A 23809-nucleotide genomic window follows, 5' to 3' on the forward strand; every position below is an offset into this window, starting at 1 on the left:
TTTGAAAGTCGTGGAGCTCAATGGCCTTTTTGCATAGATAACTGGAGTTTCTTAACTCTTCCTGTACTGAAACAATATTAGACTCGTATATCAGCTGCTAAGGTTTTATGTCTTAGCTGTACTACACATACCAATCATTATATCATAATTTTTTTTCGCTTCAGTATCTCTTTAAAGAGGAACGTTAACCCAGGATTGAACCTCATCCCAATCCGTAGCTGATCACCCCTTTCCCACAAAAAACCTTTACCTTTCTTCTTATGCTGGGAATACACCATGCGTTTTTTCGGCAGATAGATGGTTTGATAGATAATTTCCGACATGTCCGATCTCACTTTCGATCGTTTTACCGCTTTATTTCTGATAGAAGTGAATGGAAATTGCTAAGAAATGATAAGAGAATCGAGCGGGAAATTGAGTGCAAAACAAAACGAAAATCGATCGAATGGTAAATCCACCAAAAAAACGCATCGTGTATTCCCAGCATAATAGATCATCAGGGAGTGGCTGATATTGTGGTAAAACCTCTTCCACAATGGCCTCTGTTCACAAAACTTCTCTTTCAGCACATTTACAAAGAAAATAATCACTCAAAGTTAGTTGTTCCTGAATAACTTCATTTCAATATTACTTTTCTTACCTTGATTATATTACATTTTTGCTCTTTGAGACCTTAAAGGATATATCCAAGCTCACAAAAAAAATGAGATCTACTTACCCGGGGCTTCTTCCAGCCCCTGGCAGCCAATAAGTCCCTCGTCGCAGCTCCGGCGTCCAGGGATCGCCTCCGTTACAGATTAACGCCTCTGTTACCTCTCCAGGCTGGCATCTACTGCGCCTGCGCGAGCGCCAGGGGCTGGAGGAAGCCCCGGTAAGTAGATCTCATTTTTTTGTGAGCTCGGATGTATCCTTTAAAAAAGCAACATAGATAAGGTGAAAAAGCTTTGTGAATCATGCCCAATGTGATGTCAGGACCATTTACTGTCTGTGAACCTCGCTGCATTATGGAAAATAATGGCTTTTTCCAACTGCCAAGCAAGCAGTATCTCCCTCTGTGCATAGAACTCTCAGCAAAACGAACATTCTGCACAGATCACCTGGCAGAACTAAAGATGTCACCACCAGTGATACATTTCTAAATGTACTGTAAATCAGGGAGAAGAAAGAGTTTACAATGGCCAAACACTGACTAAATAATCTATAAATTATTATTGTGTATTATAAGTAAGCAATTTTATTAATGATGTTATTTTCACTACAGTTCCTCTTTAAGCAGTCAGAATAAGGTCACACTGAAATAAGGCACAATATTACCATGGAAGTAATGTAATGTGGCTTTAGAGAAAAGTAGTAAGACCGGTGAGGTTAGCTTGTTTTGTTATGGGGGATAAAAGTACATTTTGTAAAAATGATTGGATTTAATACATTTTTAGGTCTTCTTATTCCACCAATAATATCTCTTTCTTTTCTGTTCTAGGCAGGACTTGTGGAAAATGCCTTTAAAGCAGAAAGAGCATTTTTGGTTTATGCATCCCAGCACCAGAAGCCCTCAGAGGTAAGTGTGATACAGTAGTGAGCGCAGTTATGCTTCACTTACTGAAAACTACTAATAACAATAATGTCAATGTAAGAGGTGAATAGTGCATTATGGGCTCGATTCACTAAGCATTACTGCATTTGGTTATGCAAAAAATAGCAGAGCAGCAAACAGCTGATTTTACCGGACATCTCATTAAATGTGAATTTACTAAGGCTGTTCCTGCATAGCAAACTGAAATTACCGACCCATGAGGTGAATTACCGACTTGTGAGGTAAATACCTAAATAAATGCTAAGAAATATTAATCCACAAATATTGGACACGTGTTAAAACCGACTAAGATGTGAGTTATTTATCTCCGTCTTTGAGCTGTAGTTAACCGACAATCAGGGTTGATAAAATGTCACAGACAAAGGAGCCAGCCATTAGGCGGAGCCACCCATTAGAAGGATCCACCCTGTCCTGCTTCTACCTCCATTTGTGCCAATATGCTATTAGGTGGGACACTTTTCTCTCCCCCAAGCAGCAGAGAAGAGAGCTTTCTCCTGCAGCCCTTTATGCTAGGTACACACCATACAATTTTCTGTTAGATTTTTTGCTGGAAATTATCTATCTAACCATCTATCTGCCTACAATTAGGCATTATACAATAACTAGTAGACCCAAGCCCGTTTAAAAACGGGCTCTAGGTCTTTTTTTAAGGACTTCGGAGGCCAAATAAAAAAAGTAAAATACCTGCATCATATTTTACCGCCGTCGCCGCCCCCAGTCTCTGCGCATGTGCACGCACCCGCCGCCGCACGCAACTGCCCGTCCACCCTCCCACCCCGGTCCCTGGTCTCTCCAGCAGCCCGGCAGTAAAACAATACCAGGGACACAGGGGCGCTGCAAAACTGTTGGACGCAGCGACACTTGGACTTTATTGTATAGGATACAATAACATTTGTAAAGCGCTTTTCTCCCATAGGACTCAAAGCGCATAGTTGTGTCTCAGATCAATACAGGGTTGCAGTCTGGACTGTGTTACAGAGGAGATAGTCAGGTGTTCATGAATGCCAGACTGAAGGGGTGGGTTTTCAGTTTAGACTTACAGTAGCTTGCAAAAGTATTCAGCCCCCTTGAAGTTTTCCACATTTTGTCACATTACTGCCACAAACATGAATCAATTTTATTGGAATTCCACATCAAAGACCAATACAAAGTGGTGTACACTTGAGAAGTGGAACGAAAACATGATTCCAAACATTTTTTACAAATAAATAACTGCAAAGTGGGGTGTGCATAATTATTTAGCCCCTTTGGTCTGAGTGCAGTCAGTTGCTCATAGACATTGCCTGATGAGTGGTAATGACTAAATAGAGTGCACCTGTGTGTAATCTAATGTCAGTACAAATACAGCTGCTCTGTGATGGCCTCAGAGGCTGTCTAAGATAATATTGGGAGCAACAACACCATGAAGTCCAAAGAACACACCAGACAGGTCAGGGATAAAGTTATTGAGAAATTTAAAGCAGGCTTAGGCTACAAAAAGATTTTCAAAGCCTTGAACATCCCACTGTTCAAGCGATCATTCAGAAATGGAAGGAGTATGGCAAAACTGTAAACCTACCAAGACAAGGCCGTCCATCTAAACTCACAGGCCGAACAAGGAGAGTGCTGATCAGAAATGCAGTCAAGAGGCCCATGGTGGCTCTGGATGAGCTGCAGAGATCTACAGCTCAGGTGGGGGAATCTGTGCATAGGACAACTATTAGTTGTGCACTGCACAAAGTTGGCCTTTATGGAACAGTGGCAAGAAGAAAGCCATTGTTAACAGAAAAGCATAAGAAGTCCCGTTTGCAGTTTGCCACAAGCCATGTGGGGGACACAGTAAACATGTGGAAGAAGGTGTTCTGGTCAGATGAGACCAAAATTGAACTTTTTGGCCCAAATGCAAAACGCTATGTGTGGCGGAAAACTACACTGCACATCACTCTGAACACACCATCCCCACTGTCCAATATGGTGGTGGCAGCATCATGCTCTGGGGGTGCTTCTCTTCAGCAGGGACAAGGAAGCTGTTCAGAGTTGATGGGAAGATGGATGGAGCCAAATACAGGGCAATCTTGGAAGAAAACCTCTTGGAGTCTGCAAAAGACTTGAGACTGGAGCGGAGGTTCACCTTCCAGCAGGACAACGACCCTAAACGTAAAGCCAGGGCAACAATGGAGTGGTTTACAACAAAACATATCCATGTGTTAGAATGGCCCAGTCAAAGTCCAGATCTAAATCTAATCGAGAATCTGTGACAAGATCTGAAAACTGCTGTTCACAAACGCTGTCCATCTAATCTGACTGAGCTGGAGCTGTTTTGCAAAGAAGAATGGGCAAGGATTTCAGTCTCTAAATGTGCAAAGCTGGTAGAGACATACCCTAAAAGACTGGCAGCTGTAATTGCAGCAAAAGGTGGTTCTACAAAGTTTTGACTCAGGGGGCGGAATAATTACGCACACCCCACTTTGCAGTTATTTATTTGTAAAAAATGTTTGGAATCATGTATGATTTTCATTCCACTTCTCAACTGTACACCACTTTGTATTGGTCTTTCATGTGGAATTCCAATAAAATTGATTCATGTTTGTGGCAGTAATGTGACAAAATATGGAAAACTTTAAGGGGGTCGAATACTTTTGCAAGCCATTGTAAATGCTTCCAGGGATGGAGCTGTCCTGATTGGGTGTGTCAGGGAGTTCCAAAGTGTAGGGGCAGCATGACAAAAGGCTCTGTCTCCAAAGGTTTTGAGGTGGACTCTGGGCATGACAAAGGTGTTACGTCCTTTTGATCTAAGATTGTGGGGGGTGTGATGCAGTTGCAACAAGTCCTTCAGGCATCCAGGGCCCAGATTGTGCAAGGATTTGAATGTCAGTTAGCCAATCTTGAACAAAATTCTCAATTTTATCAGTAGCCTGTGGAGTGAGTACAGGGTTGGTGTTATGTGGCAATGGCGGGGTTGGCTCGTTAACAGCCTTGCGACGGCATTCTGTACTAATTGCAGGCGGCGTAGGTCTTATGAAGGCCTGTGTAGAGAACATTGCAGTAGTCCAATCTTGATGTGACGAAGGCATGAACTAGAGTTGGAAGATCCTCTGAGGCCTGTTACACATCTACAACGCGTGCAGGAGCCGTTCTCCTGCACGCGTTTTACTAGCCTGCGGCTGTCGTCGGGAACCTGCGGTGCGACGCTGAGTAGCGGCGGTAGTATCAATTAACCCGACGGGGAAACGCTGATTCCCGACGATAAAATGTGCCGGAATGCGTTGTACCGCAACCCATCGAAACGCAGCGTCGGGTGTGAAAGGTAAAATGAAAGTCTATGGACTATAGTATAGACTTTGCGTTAAAACGCTGAAAAAGGACTGTGGTGTGAAAGAGCACTGAAGGAATGAGGTGTTTAATCCTTGCAATATTCCTTAGGTGAAAGAAGGAATGTTTCACAACAGCTGAGATTTGATTCCTGAAGCTTAATTTCCCATCAATCAGTACTCCCAGTCCCAGGCTGCGCACACAGTCTGATTTGTTCAGGCCTGAGCTCTCTATCCTTAGCGGTGCTGCTTGAGACTGGGGCTGCTTTGCTGTTGGGCCCTGACCCCCGATAACAAGAACCTCAGTTTTGTCAGCATTAAGTTTTAGCCAATTATTATTCATCCACTCCTGAAGCTCAGCTAAACATGCGTTTATTTGTGGAGTAGGATCTGTGACGCCAGGTTTGAATGACAAATATAGCTGGGTGTCATCAGCATAGCAATGATTTGTCAGCCCATGTTTTTGTATGATTTCTCCAAGTGGCAGCATGTATATGGTGAAAAGTAAAGGGGATAATATTGCGCCCTGAGCTACACCATATTTTAGTGGTACAGGGTTGGAGAGGAAGGGCCCTAAGGCGACCCTTTGTGTTCTGCCAGCCAGGAAGGAGTTGAACCACCGGAGAACGTCATCTATGCCACAGTACTCTTTTAGCCTGTTGAGCAAGATTTCATGATCGACTGTGTCAAAAGCCACTGAGAGGTCGAGCAAAATAAGGATGCATTGTTCTACTCAGCAGGAGATAACCAGAAGACAATGCACCAGAGATAATGACCAGTCTCTACAGAAAATAATCTAATGCTGGGAATACACGTTAAGTTTTTACTTTAGATAGATGGGTTCGATAGATAAATTCCAACCTGTCAGATCTGGTCGATTCTACTTTCGTTTCTATTCTCCTCATTCAAGTGAATGTAATTGATAAGAAAAGATAAGGAATCGAGAGGGGAATCGAGCAGTGAATCGAGAGTAGAATCTATCGAAAGCGAAAACGACGGCAAAAACGAACGCAAAAACGCATCGTGTATTCCCGTCATAATAGAAAATATAAAAATCTAATGCTGGGCATACACGGCTCGATTTTGCAGCTCGATTCTCCTGCCTGATCGATTCCCCGCTCGATTCCGCAGGCGATCCTCTTATCTTCCGCTCGTTTTTCTTATCTTTTTCCAATGTCCTCAATGCTGAATTGAGCACGGAAACGATCGGGCGGGAGATCAAACATATCGGAAATTATCTATCGAGCCATCTAAATGGCTCAGAATTGAGCCGTGTATTCCCAGCATAACAGAAAATTGTAAGGTGAAATCTAACAGAAAATTGTATGCTGTGTACTAGGCATTAGACCAGTGTTTCTCCAAACTGTCCTTGTGACTCCCTAGCGGTGCATGTTTTTCAGGCAACCTCACCTATGCACAGGTGGGATAATTAGTGTTTCAGCTACAGTACATAAAATCCACCTAGCTAAGACACTAATTACACCACCTGTACATAGGTGAGGTTGCCTGCAAAACGTGCACTGTTGGTGTGGGAAAACGCGGAAAAGCCGCCGCGTGTACTGGCAGCAAGGCAGCAGTTTCCGCATCCAACGCGGCGGTTTGCACGCAGCAGCGTGTGTCTGGTGTGGCTGGGTCTGTTAGTGCACCTGGGTGGAGAACTACGCGTGCGAGCCAGAAGTCAGGACCTTTATGCCAGCAGGAGATGGATCAGCTGATCAGGACGATCAGTTGATTCCTGCTGGACTCCTGATTGGCTGAGTGACTTGGGCCAGGCGGCAGAGTCCTGCAACTATATATATATAGCTTGCTTGCCAGTTGCTGGTTGTCTGCCGTTGCGAACACTTACGTGGAAGCATTCAGACCATAGTCAGATCCTACAGTGTGCTTGAACCAGGAGGACCTGGGAATTCACACTGAGCCAGATTACTTTTGATTACCATTTGTGTTATACTCCAGACTAGTTCCAGGGTGCTGACACCACGGCCCTCGCAACCAAGACTAGGGAACTGTATTATCATTTGTGTTATACTCCAGACTAGTTCCAGGGTGCTGAGACCACGGACCTCGCATCCAAGACTAGGGAACTGTATTATCATTTGTGTTATACTCCAGACTAGTTCCAGGGTGCTGAGACCACGGACCTCGCATCCAAGACTAGGGAACTTTATTATCAGTTGTGTTATTCTCCAGACTAGTTCCAGGGTACTGAGACCACGGACCTCGCACCCAAGACTAGGGAACTGTATTATCATTAGTGTTATTCCGTTGCCAGACCCTGCTTTGCCTTGGATACCGAATCAGCCTTCTGTCTTTGTACTTATCTGTCAGTGTGTTGCCGACCTGGCGAGTCCGACCTCGAGAGCTATCTCTCCTATTAAGATGTAGTCTCCAGACCAGATAGTGACATCCACCTTCAGGTGTCACTCACTCTCTGGCCTTCCCTATCTTCAGCCTGACTCCACTCCTTGAGGAGTCTCAGGCTGCTGGAAGGTTCCTGTGCTTTCAGAGCAGTGTCTCTTTACTGTCTATTATCACCTGCTCGGCAGGTGCATTACTCAAAGTACTACTGTTGCACCAAACACTCACATACCAAAAGGTGTCCAGAGGTTAGCAATATATCTGTATTATCGGTGATTCTGCAGATCATCAATAATCAGGTATATATCTGCATTCTTGGTGATACTGCAGATCACCAATAATCAGATTCTCTCTGCGTGCTGACACCAATAATCAGATTCTCTCTGCGTGCTGACACCAATAATCAGATTCTCTCTGCGTGCTGACACCAATTGTTACAGTTGGGTAGTTACAAAGACAGGTTTGAGAAACACTGCTTAACCCTTTTGACTCCTGCTCCAAGTTGCAAAGGAGCAACTGCTGAAATCATCCATTATCTTATCTCGTGTTTATTGAAAATTCATCTAAACTCAGGCTATAAAAAAAAAAATTGTTAAGAAACACTTATACACAGATTCAGAGTGGCTGAAAGGGAGCATGCTGATCTATGGGATCCGGGGATGCTTCTTAATGCTTTCACTGCACAGAAGTGGGAGAACATCACGGTAACAGAACAAAGCTTACTGCCAGATCTACTCCACAGCTGATTAGACTTCTACTGTTTACTGAACAAGTCTAATGCTGGGAATACACGGTTCGTTTCTGGTGCTCAATTCTCCTCTTGATCGTTTTTCCCGCTCGATTCTGCAGTCGATTCTCTTATCTTCTGCTGTTTTTTTTTCATCTTTCTCTATTCACTTCTATCAGCAATCGAGCGCTGAAGGGATCGAAAGGGAGATCGGACATGTCGAAAATTATCTATCGAACAATCTAATCACCTCAAAAACAAACCGTGTATTCCCAGCATTAGTGACTTGAAGCCAACTAAGCCTAACTTTAACCGCCCCCCCTGTCGCAAACCCCCTTCCTTAGGCCAAACCTTAAAGTGTACCTGAGACGGCGCATATTGCAGTATTTATACTTATGTAAAAAATATAAAAAATGGAGAAATTCTCTCCCAGATTGCAGGCCTCGGGTCTACCTGGAAACCAAATAGTTATGCATGCATAATTGAGAGTCTCACACCGAAAGTGGACGGTATAATTATCTGCCCCAGATAGTTCGGGGAGAGCATTTTTATGAAGCTTATGACGTAGGGTAATCACATGTTAATATGATGTATAAAAATGGGTTGTGTTATGGATATACATAGTCCACATAAAATAATAATTGCTGAACATGGTAGATTAATGTTAGATTGTCCATTGGTTAGTGAAATCTTCTGGTATAAGCATTCTTCTGGTTGAGTAATGTCTGTTGCTGTCTTTTCATAATCTTGTGATTGTCTAGTTCCAATAAACTGTAAGTTAAGCATCTTGTCATTGTCTTGTGATTGTCTGGATAAGTTGTTTCTTCCAATCATAGGAACAGAAGTATATATTGATCTGATACACATTACCGGGGCTCTCTCCAACCGCATGTACTCCATTGCCTCCCTCACTGTCCATGAGTGGGATGGGCTGGGCTACGCATGCCCAGTGCAGCCGAACGGAGCCGCCCGGGAGGATGGTGAGGGAGTCAACAGAGTACATGGGGCTAGAGCCCCAGGAAAGTATAAATGCTGCCATATTGGTTTCAATTTAACTTAAAGCGTGGTGCCAGAACAGCCGCAAAACCCCCTTTCTGATGCCTAAACTCCCTAATGCCCCAAAATCCCCCCTCCCCCCCCCCCCTTCCCCCCGCTAGAATCGCTGCGAGCGATTGCGATTAGCGGTTCTATACATGCTAATCGCGACCGCTTCAGAATCGCCGCCAAAAATGCTGCAGGTAACATGTTTGCAATTATTGCTAATCGCAAAATGCCCACGAGCGCGGCAGTGAGAACACTGCCATAGGGTACAATAGGACTAGCAGTTAGCGGGAATCGCCCGATTCCCGCTTAGGTTTGAATGAGCCCTTACCCATATTTAATACGGTGCAAAAATTATAATGTAGTTGTAGATTTGTTAATTGTGTTGTTGCCAATATTTACCGGGCTAATGGGCATCATGGTAAATCAGTACACAAAAATATTTGTTGTCGATATTTACAGTAACATGGTGCCCAAATTTTATACAAACTTGTTTATAGTTCTTTGTATTATTTGAATACTAATTTTTTACAATTTGAGTGTATTCGGATGTTGACTATATTTGGGGCTTAAAATGTACCTGAGCTAAAGAAGAGGGAAGCCTCAGGATCCCATTGATCCCACTAATCATTAACCCCCTTGACGATCTGATTCTTTCCAGATCTTAGGGTCTAAAAGCGGTGCCGTTTTTTGCAGGCTTTTAGACCCTAAAACCAGGAAAAAAATCACACCGCAGAGAGATCATCAGCAGCCCCAGCACTCACTCACCTCCCTGGGATCCAGCGCTGCAGTTCTCCCTCCATCCTCCAGTTGGCGCTGTAACCCTATAGTGAGATTGCCGGCTGTCGTCATGACGACAAAAGGCGATCTCACCCGAAGGATCCAGAGACTCGGAGGACAGGAAGGAGAATTGCTGCCAATGTCTGGATCCACGGGAGGTGAGTGAAACCTTCTGCTGGCGGCTACCATGAGTCACGCTCGGGGTCACCGCTCCTGGCTTGTTTTTCCACCCCAAGCCTGACTCGTGATAACTGCCAAGGAGGTTAATGCCCCCCCATCTGAGCTTGCCCTCCCCCTCCCCCCCCCTTCCCCCCCCCAGAAGGTTGGCAACAAGGCATGGTGTAAAGAAATACACAGATTACTGCTTGCTGATCGGCCTTGAGCAAGAATTCATCTTCTATTGACCTTATCTATCATTATTTTTAGACAAGACTAGATACATAGGCCCATATGCAATTACCTTTTTCTCCTAGGAGATAATTTTTCATCTAGTATTTAAAATAATTTTTCAGCATTTTAATTACAAAAGTACCACAAAGTAATTGCAAAACTGCTATCAAAATTATTTTTAGTATTTTCTTGTTTGCTGGTAATTTAAAATACATTTTATTTACAAGTTGTGAAAATATCACCTAGGTCCTAGGAGAAAACTCAGGAGAAAAAGTGAATTGCATATGGGCCCCAACATTTATATCGCAGACTCAAAGTGCTTCAGGACTGCAGCCACTTAGGGTGCGCTCCACTTGCAACAGGGATAATTAGGGGGCCTTGCTCAAAGACTCCTTATCGTTTTACCTACTGGCTCTTGAGCTGGGATTCAAGTGTGGACATAGGCCTGTGCAGCCACACAGGGACCCCATGTCCTCTGGGGCCCATGGGGCTGCACCACAATCAGGGTGACATTAGCCTCCAGGCTTGTATATGTGTCGGCACCCACCCTCGGGCCGCCCATGAGGTGGGGTGAGGCAGGTTCCTCAGGCGGTGGAAGTGGGAGCGGCGCATGCCTGACCGTGGGTGGGGGGGGGGGTAGATGAGCTTTAGGGGTAGCAGCCAGGAAGGGGGGCAGCAGGCACAGCGGCGGGGAGGGGGGTTGAAACCCCCCTCCCTCACCTGGGTCCCCCCCCCTCCCGTCCGCGCTCTCCCTCTAGCTATGAGCGCAGCGTCTCCCAGTATCTAAGGCAGACTTTAGTGATGATCGGTGGTATGCACACTGGAATGCGGAAGGAAGAGGCGAGTAATTACTTCAGCCACCCGCTGCCTTACACACTGGAAGGAGGAGAGCGGATGGGGGAGCACATGCTGTGCCCGCTGCCCCCCCCCCCTTCCTGGCTGCTACCCTCTCAGGCTACCTATACTGAGGGCAATTTTACTACCTATGGGGGAGGGGGCATCCTCACAAGTTTGCCTCAGGCGGCAAAAAGTCTAGAACCAGCCCTGCCGGCACCCAGCAGTTCAGTAGCTGTCTGTGTCATTCCCCTCCATGTAGATATTTTTACCTCCATGTCATTTTACCCCATGTGGCTGTCTCTCAGTACGGCAGTCTTTACTTCTAGTAATAATATGGTCGAGAGACTTTTGCCTATAATTGTGGTAGGATTAGATTGTACACGCTTGTTATGACTGATGAGAGTCAGTGACATGACTGCACTCTGTAAAAACCACAATGGAGGATATCGGTGCTATGTAGATAGATTAATAATACATATAAATAATTATGATAGGGTAGTTTTTTTAACCATTTACATTTTTACTAGTTTTCTTCTTTTTCTTGGGATTGTGTGACACTGCTGCACACAATCCCAAGAATATATTGCTGTCCTTGACTTGTAATATACTGTACATACTGTCTGTCCTTGTATTGTGTGTGTGTGTGTGTGTGTGTGTGTGTGTGTGTGTGTGTGTGTGTGTGTGTGTGTGTGTGTGTGTGTGTGTGTGTGTGTGTGTGTGTGTGTGTGTGTGTGTGTGTGTGTGTGTGTGTGTGTGTGTGTGTGTGTGTGTGTGTTGCGTTTGTTTAGCAACTGCCAAGACAAATTCCTTGTAGGTGCAAACCTACTAGATGAAATAAATTGATTCTGATGAGCAGATGTGAAATTGCTTGTGGCCCAGTAAATTATGAGACATAATGAGTAGGTTGAAAATATGTGTACATTAATACAGTGCCTACAGAATGCAACCTATGTTCCAATACTTTTATGTTATTAGCAATTTTTGGATCCTTCCATGATATTTTATGACCACACCCATTCGCATGGGGCCCCCTTCATTTAGTCTGCACCTTAACCAGTACGGTGTCCAGCTAACCCTTTATGCACCTGTTTGACTCCATTACCTAAAGGCTCTTGACAGTCCCCAAGGGTAACCCCTAGGTTTATTCTTTTCCAGGCACAAACTCTTGGGTTGCTGGCATTTCCTGCATTTTTCTGTACACATGTATATTAAAAACAACCCCACTATTCATACAGTAAACATCTACATCCGCATAAAAGGCCAAAAATCTGTGACATAGTGCGCTGGCTGAGACCTGCCACAGCCAACAAAAAATAAAAAATCATTCACATTTTATACACAGGAGATAAAAGGTAAAGCATTTATAAATTATATATTAATACTTATCTCATTTCCCATTTGCTTTAAAAATGTATGACTTCAAGACACTTTTAACCACTTGAGGACTGTGGTGTTAACCCCCCCTTGTGACGAGACCATTTTTACTTAATTGGGCCACTGCAGCTTTAAGATAAAGCTGCAGGCCCGTACAACTCAGCTCACAAGTGATTCCCCCCTCCTTTTCTCCCCACCAACAGAGCTCTCTGTTGGTGGGGTCTGATCGCCCCCACATTGTTTGTTTTTATTTTTATAAATATTTATGTATTTCATTTTTAAATAAATTTTACTTTTTTTCCCCCTCTCTCCCTCTCCCCTGCCGGCCAATCACGCGATCGCGATAATAGTCTCCCGAGCAGCGATCGCCGCACGGAGACTGAAGGCGGGGCGGAGCTCCGCCCCCAAGCAGGAGATGCACGCGCAGCGTGCGCTAGATCCCCTGCTAGCCCTTTAGAAGACAGTTCACGCCAATGGGCGTGGAGTGGTCCTGGGGCTGCCGCACTGCTCACGCCAATTGGCGTGGAGCAGTCGGCAAGTAGTTAATGCACTACAGATTTCTTAAATTATCATAATACACCAAAAATGCATGCCAGAAAAACACATTGCTCTTAAAAATAAGCAAAGCAACCTAAGGAGGTTGAATGGCTACCAGTCATTTTTAGCCCAAAAAGACCTTAAACAGTCGGATTAAAGAGCCAGTAACAGTGTGAGAGTAGTGTTGTTATTCAGTGTGGTTTGTTTTAGCTGTAGGTGAAAGGATAGTGTTAGGCTTACAGAAGGGACTATATTTAGTGTTAGAATTACAGGAAGCACAAACTAAGGCTTAAAGGACTACTGTAGGGGAGTCGAGGGAAAATGAGTTGAACTTACCCGGGGCTTCTAATGGTCCCCGCAGACGTCCTGTGCCCACGCAGCCATTCACCGATGCTCCAGGATCTGCCTCCGGTTCACTTCTGGAATTTCCAACTTTAAAGTAGGAAAACCACTGCAATTGAGCAGCCGTGCCCTCCCTCCCTCTGGCATCACCAGGATTGCGCAGGCCCAGTATGGTCTTTGCTTGCGCAGTACGCTCCTGGTGACGTCAGCGGGAGCGAGGACACAGCCGTGCAGGCACAGTGGTTTTCCGACTTTAAAGTCGGAAATTCCAGAAATGAACCAGAGGCGGAGCCCGGAGCATCAGTGAGTGGCTGCACAGGCACAGGACGTCGGCGGGGGACCATTAGAAACCCCGGGTAAGTTCAACTCATTTTCCCCCGACCCCCCTACAGTAGTCCTTTAATTTTGGATGGCTTAAAGCATATGTGATATAACACATTACATGATGAGATTACTATGGGTACGTATAAGTAAAATATTTTTCTATGAACCTATCTGAGGTACCTTTTTTATTTTTTTATTACAAGGGTTAATAAATTAGAGCTTTTATCTATGCAAATGAGGCAGGTGAACAGCAATTAAGTGCAGGCCTGGCCCTCCTGAGAAGTAGGGATGGACCTGCCTAGGAGAGCTCATGGAGAAGCATGTGATCAGTTTGATCAGCTGATAGACTTGTAAGATTCTGATTTGCTGTGATGACTTCCTGGTTTAACACATGATCATGAGCAGCAAATCAGAGCCTTACAAATCTATCAGCTGATCAAACCGATCAAATGTTTCTCCATGAGTTCTCCTAGACAGGGCCATCCCTACTGAGAAGTAAACAGAAAAAGTAAACAAAAGCCAAAACACTTATATTTGGCTGAGGAACTACTGCTGATAACAGGACAGGACCGAAAGTTTAAATATTGGTATTTCTGTTTTGCATCTGAATGAACCATATTTTACATCAGACTGACATAGCTGCTGTTTAGAAATAATTATTCGAAATTCTGATCTTAAATGGACACTGTGGGGGGGTCATGGGAAAATGAGTTGAAGTTACCCGGGGATTATAATGGTCCCCCACAGACATCCTGTGCCCACGCAGCCACTCCCCAATGCTCCGGCCCTGCCTCTGGTTCACTTCTGGAATTTCAGACTTTAAAGTCTGAAAACCACTGCGCCTGCGTTGCCGTGTCCTCACTCCCGCTGATGGCACCAGGAGCGTACTGCGCAGGCCCAGTATGGTCTGTGCCTGCGCCATGCGCTCCTGGTGACATCAGGGGAAGTGAGGACACGGCAATGCAGGTGCAGTGGTTTTCAGACTTTAAAGTCTGAAATTCCAGAAGTGTACCGGAGGCGGGGCCGGAACATCGGTGAGTGGCTGCGTGGGCACAGGATGTCTGTGTGGGACCATTAGAAGCCCCGGGTAACTTCAACTCATTTTCCCCCTACCCCCCTACAGTATCCCTTTAAAGAAAAGCTTAAGTGACATGTGACATGAGAAGATAGACTTGAGTATGTACAGTGCTTAGCACACAAATAAATATGCTGTGCTGCTTTTCTTCTTTCTCTATCTGAAAGAGTTAATATTCAGCTTTGCTAATAAGTGTTAATATACAGCTGAATTGACAGTTTTTATCTGTCACTGATAAGAAATTACAGCTTTCCTGGCAGACATCTGGGCTTCTGAGAGTAGGGGATAGATAAAAAGGTCAATAGTTCATATATTTTAGCACTCAGAGATATGGAACAGACTGTTTCATTGAGCTCACACAAAATAAAACATTGTGAATATCTAAAATTTATTTTTAGAAGTAGGATAGATACAATTGTTTATCTAATCAGTTGATTTTCACATATGTTTCAATTTAAACTGCAAATAAAAACATGGGACTCCAAGAGAGTAGTACACATACAATTAAGGCGGAATATAACCCTGCATTTCAACTTTGCTCTAAAATATTATTTACAGCATATTATATGCAAAAAGCATTTTTTTTTACTAGACCAGCATTGGAAGGGTTAAACACAGAGGTTTAAAGTTCCCTGGAGAGATATGCAGAGGTTCAGATTGTTACATTCTATCTAGTTATATGTATCTATTGATAAATGTTACACATTCTTTGGCTGTCCTCCAAGATCCTTCTCAGTCAGAGAGATGAGTCACATTCAACACTTAGATACATTTATGTAAACAAAATGTATCTATTTCAGCTTCGGATGCGTCTGCAGAAATCTCCAGGAACTTTAAAGCACTGTGTAACCCTTCCAATGCTGGTCTAGTAAAAAAAAATGCTGGTTGCATATAATATACTGTAAATAATGTTTTAGAGCAAAGTTGAAATGCAGGGTTATATTCCGCTTTAAGTATCTAGTTTTGCTTTAAAGGAGTTATAAGCCAAATTACCTAAAATGAGCTTTGCTCACCTGGGGCTCTCTCCAGCCCCTTGCACCGACTGTCCCACACTGACCTCTCTGCTCAGAACTACTGCGCCTGCGCTGTTCTCCACGGCCCACGTGTCCATGATTGACAGCGGTGATTCGCACAGCCGCAGTAAGGCTGACCCCTCGGTCGGCCTGAAGAATGAGAACGGAGACCGGGACAGCGGCGGGGAGCAGAGTGGTCGGCGTGGGACAGTCGGCTGCAAGGGGCTGGAGAGAGCCCCAGGTGAGTAAAGCTCATTTTAGGTAATTTGGTTGATAACTCCGTTAAGTTTTAAGTTAGGCAGCTCTGTCAATAAATCAAACCTACATTGCTGGCCCCTCAAATAAGCAGAATAGTACAGAAATCACAGCGCATTTTGATCTTCTAGAGATTAAAATATATAGTATACTTAGATACTGTAGATTAAAATATACAGATACTTGTAGAAGTTAAAAACAGTGTATATATTTTTTTGTTGTTGTTTTATTGTATTTATTTATTATGTGAAGTGCTAAAATATTATAATTTACTTCTCTTATTATTATTTTTACTACTAAATAGAAATGTTTAAAGTATCTTTATTTTTTGTTTGGAGACTATTAAGCCTCTCAAGTGAAAATGTAATTTGTTTAGAGCTCCATCTGCTGGTTAGACTAGAAATCTTTGTAAGTACTAGAATTGCTTTGTCTTGCTACCGTGTAATAAAAATAAGATACCTAAAAAGCTGGACTTGGTTACCTGTGAGTAATGTTTGGGCACTTAACTACTGCAATATAAGAGATTTGTTTACTGCAATAAAGAGGCTAAGTTCACTTAATGGGATATGAATCCCTATATACTTAAAGCGTGTAGGCAACTCACATGGGCCCGTATGCCATTCACTTTTTCACCTGAGTTTTCTCCTAGAAGAAAATTTTGCAATTGAAAAAGTACCAAAAAGTAGGTGAAAAGTACTATTAAAACTGTTTTTAGTATTTTATTGCTTGCTGGTGATTTAAAGGGCATTTTATTGACAAGTCTGAAAATATCACCTAGGAGAAAACTTGGGTGAAAAAATGTATTGCATGTGGGCCATTACGTTTACCAGGATTTAACCAATTATGTAACCTGCATAACTTGTATTATATATGCAACACCTAAATAATGTGCGCTGCCTTCACACGTGTACCACCCACACACGCAAAGAATTTACAAATTCCATGCATATAGTGTCCATAAAGCAGAAGTATTTTGAATAGGGTTAAGTTAATATACCCCTATGCGTGTTGCGTAATGCCTGCACTACAAATCGGGTATATTGCAACGCACACTCTGCAGGTTGAAATGTGCACGTTATTTTTTATAGCTTGAACAAGTGCTGCATAACATGGGCGTTATCGCACACATTATCCAGAAACACTGTAGAAAGTGAGTTTGGACAATGTGGTATATTAAAATAAAGGGATGTGATCTTGGTGATAAAATTATATGGGCAGTGAGGTCAAATGCAGCTGGCGGTTTTCAGTGCTTGGCTAAAAATGATAATGTACCGTATGTGTGCATTGTCACTGCATTGCAATTTCTATAAATGCATGCAGCATTTTTGGAGAGATTGTGTTGCATTTCTCATTCTCCAAACTAAATCGCAAAGCGCAATCATCAAAATTCACATTGCAATATTTTGCAATTGTGTGAACTAGCCCTTAAAAAGAACCCGAGGTGGGCATTTTTGTAAAAAAAAAACTAACAAAAAAAACCAAGCTACCTGATTCAGGGGGCTAGCCGGATCAGGTAGTCTCAATTACAGCCACTCTCCACTGCTTCTATGGCCAGAAATCCTCTACTTTTGGTTTCCGTGACCCCTGGGGTCACAGCCCTGCAGTTCTGTGCTCTTTGTGTCTCAACACAGAGCAGGAAGGTGGAGGAGCAGCACGGAAGAGGCAGAGCTGCCCAATGAGAGTTGGGGAAGGGTGTTAGAAACGCCTCTAGTGGGGGGTTTTCAGGAGGGCCTCTCCTGCAAGCAATGCCTCTTCGCTACGTGTCAGCAAATTCGGGGGGTTACATCTATGCGCACAGGGGCAGAGAGTGGTGCATAGGGGACACAAAGGCATGTCATGGACTAGGGAACATGCCACTGTGCAACTTACTCCCCCCCCCCCCTCCTTCCCTCTGCGCCACCTCGGGTGGACTTTCAAACTATATTTTAGTTTTGACATGCACATGGATATATGCTGCACAAGGGATTTTGTAATTAAATACTACTAAATATGTTCTTGATATTTCACTTTGCAGTCAGCCAAGTATTTCTAAAAATGTCAGTTAGGGCTTGTTCACACCTAGGGCATTTTCGACCTTTTTTTAAGTACTGGCGATTTGGAAAATTGCCCTAAAAGCGCTTGTGCAATGATTCCGTATGCTAGTGTTCACATCTGAGCGGTTCGTCAGGAAGTGGCAAAACAAATCGCTCTGCAAAAGCGCTTAGCAAAGCACTTTACTAAAAATAGTACCATGCAGGGAAGTGCCAGGAGGCGCTAAAAAAACACTCACAAAATTGCAAATCGTTGGCATGGGCGATTGCGATTTTAGATGTGAACAAAGCCTAATAAGCTGAATTTGCATTTCATCTGGACTCTGGAGCTGACTTATGGTGTCAGGTGCCTGGAAAGCTGATGCAAAAGTTCAGCAGTTTCTCTGAGTGCTCATTCACAATCATCATTTAATTCCTCAGCTGAGACCTGGTTAGTGTAGCTGCTCCACTTTTCCCTTTGGTTTTCTTTGCACCTGTCAAAAACCTGAGCGGTTCTTGCCTTTTTCATGATTGCTAACTCAGTAAAGGACCAGCCCTTAAAGCGTTGCTCTCATATAAATCCGGCATAGCGGGGTCTGAACCTTCTATAACAGTAATTATAGATTGACGGTATACCTTGAAATGAATCAGAGCACTCAGTATATGATTTTATAAAAAAAATTGTATTAGCTTATTATACAGCATATATACAAAATATGAACAGTTCCAAGTAGTGTTTCCTCCTGACAGTATTCCTTCTCATCATGGCCTTTATAGCCAAGCGATCATCAATCTTCTAAGTACATTCAAAAAAGAATATAACAGTTGTGTTATGTAGAATAAGATCAAATGTAGTCTAATCTGTATCAATAGCTGTGTATCTAGTAGCTGTGTAAAACTTGTAGTAATCTTCTTAAAGAAATGGCATAAAAATAGTTTCTAAAAAAATTCTTGCTAACATCTTAACAGAACTTAATGCTGAAAAATTAATTAAGTAAATCACCAGAATATTAAGCATATTACCCCCTTCTCTGTCATCTCTTCAGCATCTAGAACCACTTGTGGGAAGGTAGCTTCTGCCTCGTGTGTTTTCTCAGGAGATTGGAAGGCTAGTGCAAATTATGAGCTTTCAGCTCCTACTTTATAGGGATTGGATGCAATATGGCTGCCTAATCTGGAATCTCCCTAAATCCCAGGTTCTGATTGGCTGAAACTTTGTGCGTCAATGCTTTATCATGTTTTGAATACCTGATATCATAATATTATTGTTTATAAATTCTGATTAGGTCATTTCTGACGCAGTTAATTAAAAATGGATGTCACCAGCCATCTTGTCTGCTGGTTGACTTTTTTGCCCCAGACATTGAACTTCCAAACAGTAAACAATGTCATTCATGACGCATTTCTGATAATGTGTCCTTCTGCTAATTAGTTTGGAATGTGTCTGTCCTTTTTCAGACATAAGATTGGTCAGGTTGACACTGTAACACTGTAAAGAGTCTTCAGCAATTTAAGGCTTATTGAAACATACAGGGCTTCTAATATACTTATTTAAATATAAAGCTTATTATATAATTCTTCTTAAAACAATTAATCATATAAGATATAATTGCACATTAAAATGTAATAATATAAAATCATTTTCTATATATTTGTCTTTCTTAAGAAGATATAAATATAATATTTTCAACCGCCAGATGTCACCATTTTAACATCTTTAACTAATTGAGAAAACCCCTTCTTTTTGTTTTATATTTTATGAGGCCTGTTCCCAAAACATAGCCTATGTTATCAGCTGTGAGTGTTCAGCTAGCTGAGACAGCCTTGTAACAAGAACACGTCAACAATCCTCCAGAACCAAAACAATCCCACGAAAATGTTTAACTGGCCCAAAGCATCACTGGCAGAATCTAGCATTTAACTGTATTTCAAAGTATTAAATTCTATTATTTGTAATTATGGGGTTTAACAATAACTATTTCTTTCTTTAGGAAGACTGTAGTACAATTTTACAGAGACCCTCCTTGTATAAATAATTAGTTGCACAGGAGAGGAGCTCTTGTTACTTCTTCTCAACATTTGCAGTAATTTACTGATTGGCAGCACACTTATATAACAGTGTCAGAATGGAATGGATGTGTTTTATATGTACACAGAAAAAGTAGTCAAGCTGACATGATATTTGCCTTTAACTCCTGAAGTGAAGTATATATAGCTAAAATGAATGGCTTGCATTTTTTCTGAAGTAAAGTAGTATTTACTTTTGAGATACAAACAATTATAGATTGCCCAGTAAGCTCATGATGATCCAGAACTCCCTAGAAGTGTGTAAGGGAGGTGTGAAAGAGACCAAAAAGCCTCCTTACTAATGATTTCCATATTCAGCAGTGATGCACTGTGGGACACCAAACTCCAACCGAACTATCGCAAATGCCTTCTGTTTTAAGATGGCAAATGTCTTTTTGGCAGATACAAAGAAGAGAGAGATTTGGTTCCAACACAGGGGCTGTGGCCCTATATGACGGACAGTTTGGATCTATGACGTTGTGATGCCATTGAGCTCTGTTCACAGCCACTTTGGAATCCAAACAGGAAAGCTAACCATTAGTTTATGAAAATGCAGGGGGATGAGAAAAGCGAATGAAGATGACAGCAAATCTGCAAATGCCTGAGAGAAGGGGTAATTCTGTCATTCAGCTGTCTAGACTGTTTGTTTTAGTAATGTAAAGCTGCGAATGAGCCATTGAGTCACAGCTGAAGCACACAAGCTTTGCAGAGATTCGTAGACAGCGAAGTGGAGACTGAGAGGATTTATGTTGCTGTTGTCATTCAGTGTCACACAAGGTGACTTTTTCATCTAAAATAAAATATTTCTCAGTACCTCCCATATTAATATATGCAGCAGCTGAAGAGCTTACTGTTTAGATTCTTCTTGCAGATACCATGTTAGGTACTTTGCATTTGTATATATATGAACCTGTGTATTACGCAAGGAGGCTTAGCAAAGTTATATCAAAGTAGGATAAGAGGGATATGCTTTCATTATTGTAACAGGACCTGGTATTGGGATCAACCAGAGATGTTCTCCCAAAGGAAAATTCATGAAGAAATTAGATTGATAAGGTAATTCATTTGAAAGTCTCAGTGTGAGTACACACATCCAATTTTGATTGGCCAATGATTGCCCAAATGTACCACTTCCATGTAGTATGAGAGCTTACCTACAGAATCTTTTCAAAGTTTTAAAAAATTTGTAGGTTCACATACTACATGGGTGTGGTAAAACCTCGTACACTTGTACAAGACATGCTGCCTGGCATGGGATAGGTACTTGATCCTTTGGGCGACACTGCAGTGCCAAATTGTACAGATGTATCACTAGCCCAAAGGCTCACAATGTGTTCTGTTGCGGGGACGGATGGCCGATGGAGTGGCAAGGGTGTGAAATCACCCTGTGGGTTGTGTGAGTGATGAGAACAATACTTTAGCCCATCACTCTGAATCGTTCCACTAGGCAGATAGCTGGCTTTAAATTGACCAAGAATTGGTTAATCAGAATTAGATGTGTGTACCAGGCTCCTTTTTATTACTTTGCTATCAGTGTCTTTTTTTCCCATTCCTAAAACAATACTGCGCTGTATAAGAGATTCACTAAAAGTCACAGTCTCTTATTGAGGCGGAGCACAACGAAAAATAATGTAACCAACTTTACATTTCAAAGTTCACTGCTCTTCAAGCTCATAAGATGATTTTAAATGATGCGGGGACCAGAATGTTCTCTAAGGGTGGTTTCACACTGGGGTGGTGCAGGATTTTACCACACCCCACCGCAGCCCAATGAAAGTCTATGGGGCCGTTCATAGGATACGACCCGCGATACAACGAAATCGACGTTTTTGCTGCATCTCTGACGCAAGGACAGATCTATGTTACAGCACGGTTCTGTGGTGACGTGCCTCGGACCAATAGTCATATAAATCTATGGTGGCGCAGGGTGCTTAAAAAATGTACGCGGTGGCATTGCAGCATGCATGCATCGGAGCGTATTTTTACAATACGCTTCTGTGCACTTCTGTATTTCCAAAACAAGAAGTGGGTGTAAGAGAGCGTCACTTCCTGTTTGGCTGTCAGCCAGAAGGGGATTATCAACACGGTAATTCCTGATCCCCGACGGCTTTGGCGGTGCGGCCTCTGGGCCCGGCCGCCGTTACTGCCAATCCATAGTCTGAAACTGGCCTAATCAGTATACACAATTGAAATGTCACCAAAAGGAGATGCTTCATGTAAAGAGATAAAAACCCAAACATGGGTAGTGCTGCAAAAGCCAATTTTCCATCACCTTTCTACCCATGACTCAAATAAGCACTTTCACCCTTCACAAAAACAATCAATGGTACAATTTTTATGAATGATTCTTTATTTCAATCAGATGAATTTGCTAGAATCATAAGTAAAAAAAGGGTCAGTAGTTGCGCATGATAGATGAAAAATGATCATGCTTAGGAGAACTAATGGAGAAGCATGTGATCAGTTTGATCAGCTGATAGATTTGTAAGGTTCTGATTTGCTGGGATGACTTCCTGGTTTAGCGTGTGATCATGAGCAGCAAATCAGAGCCTTACAAATCTATCAGCTGATCAAACTGATCACATGCTTCTCCATAAATTCTCCTAAGCATAGCCATCCCTAATTATCAATTATGATGGTTTACTTATTTTTTGCACCTGACTTTTTTCGCTACATAGAATTATGGTATGAATATTCTGAACTACTGACACCGTAAAACGTTTCTGAATGCCCTTTACATGGGAGAGAACACATTGTGTAGACTGACCCCTCTCAGCAAGCTGCTTCTTATAAACTGCTCTTCTCTCCGCACTGTGAAATGAGCCTGCGCTGGGAATATAATTCCAGTTGGCATACCAATCCTGCAGCAACTGTAATAACTTACTGCGTAGAGGACCTGCTCCGTGACTTTTTATGGTCATGTTCTATATTTGTATGTGCGATGGGAACAGTCAGATGGCTTCCTTACCTGATATAAATGTTTATGTGTACCAACTAGTGGCCGCTGAAAGTACAAAGCCCAGATACGCTGGGATATTACAATTAAGCACTGTTGAGGACTGACATTCCTGACGAGGACATTTTAGCATGAAATAATCTTCCATCATTATTAGCCTTGCCCTGCTCCCTTCTAATGAGAGAGATATATAAATAGACCAAGAAGGGTCTTTGCAAAAACAAGTTTGTTATATCCTGATGTGACCTGCTTTGTGCTTGTAGATCAGCTCTTTAAAGTGTAAGAATGTACAGCAGGAGGTTAGGATCGATAAACCGATACTTCTGTTGTGGATTAATCAAATAAATAAAAACACTTTTATTGCCATCGGTAGACAAAATTCATTTTATATATCTGGGTTAGATGTAGCTGTTTTGTTTTGTAATGCCCTGCTGATATTTTATATGCAAAAGACTGGTCAGCTGTGTTACCTTTGTGTTACCATGTTCCTTTAAAAAAAAAATATTTCTCAGTGCTAAACAAGCATTATTGGAACTTAAAGCAGGATTAAACTCTATACATGAATAAAAAGACAACACATTACTTGACACCCTCACAATAAAGGTACTGTACCTGTAACCCCTTTTCCTGTGTTTGAATGCTGGCACAATGGTAAATACTCACCTTTTCTTTATACTCATCCTGGGTGAGCATCTATTTTCAGCTCACTTCTGTATGAAAAATGCAAACACTCCCCCCAAATAAATGACAATCGCTCCAAAATCCTAGTCGCTGAATTAAATACTTCCTCTTTTTTGGCTTCAGAAATAAGGGACTGCATGGTACATTCTCCTGACTGTATAA

General features: G+C 42.5%; 1 protein-coding gene across 1 annotated transcript in view; it reads left to right on the forward strand.

The window, feature by feature from the left end:
• The window catches only part of CAP2 (cyclase associated actin cytoskeleton regulatory protein 2), a 149861-nt gene that overhangs the window by 46537 nt on the left and 79515 nt on the right, over positions 1 to 23809 (forward strand). Inside the window, exon 4 of the mRNA XM_068236942.1 lies at positions 1478 to 1555. Within this exon, the coding sequence (XP_068093043.1) occupies positions 1478 to 1555 (78 nt within the window). The remainder of the gene's footprint in view (positions 1 to 1477; positions 1556 to 23809) is intronic.

This window comes from Hyperolius riggenbachi, chromosome 5, assembly GCF_040937935.1.
Source record: "Hyperolius riggenbachi isolate aHypRig1 chromosome 5, aHypRig1.pri, whole genome shotgun sequence".
Taxonomy (NCBI): domain Eukaryota; kingdom Metazoa; phylum Chordata; class Amphibia; order Anura; family Hyperoliidae; genus Hyperolius; species Hyperolius riggenbachi.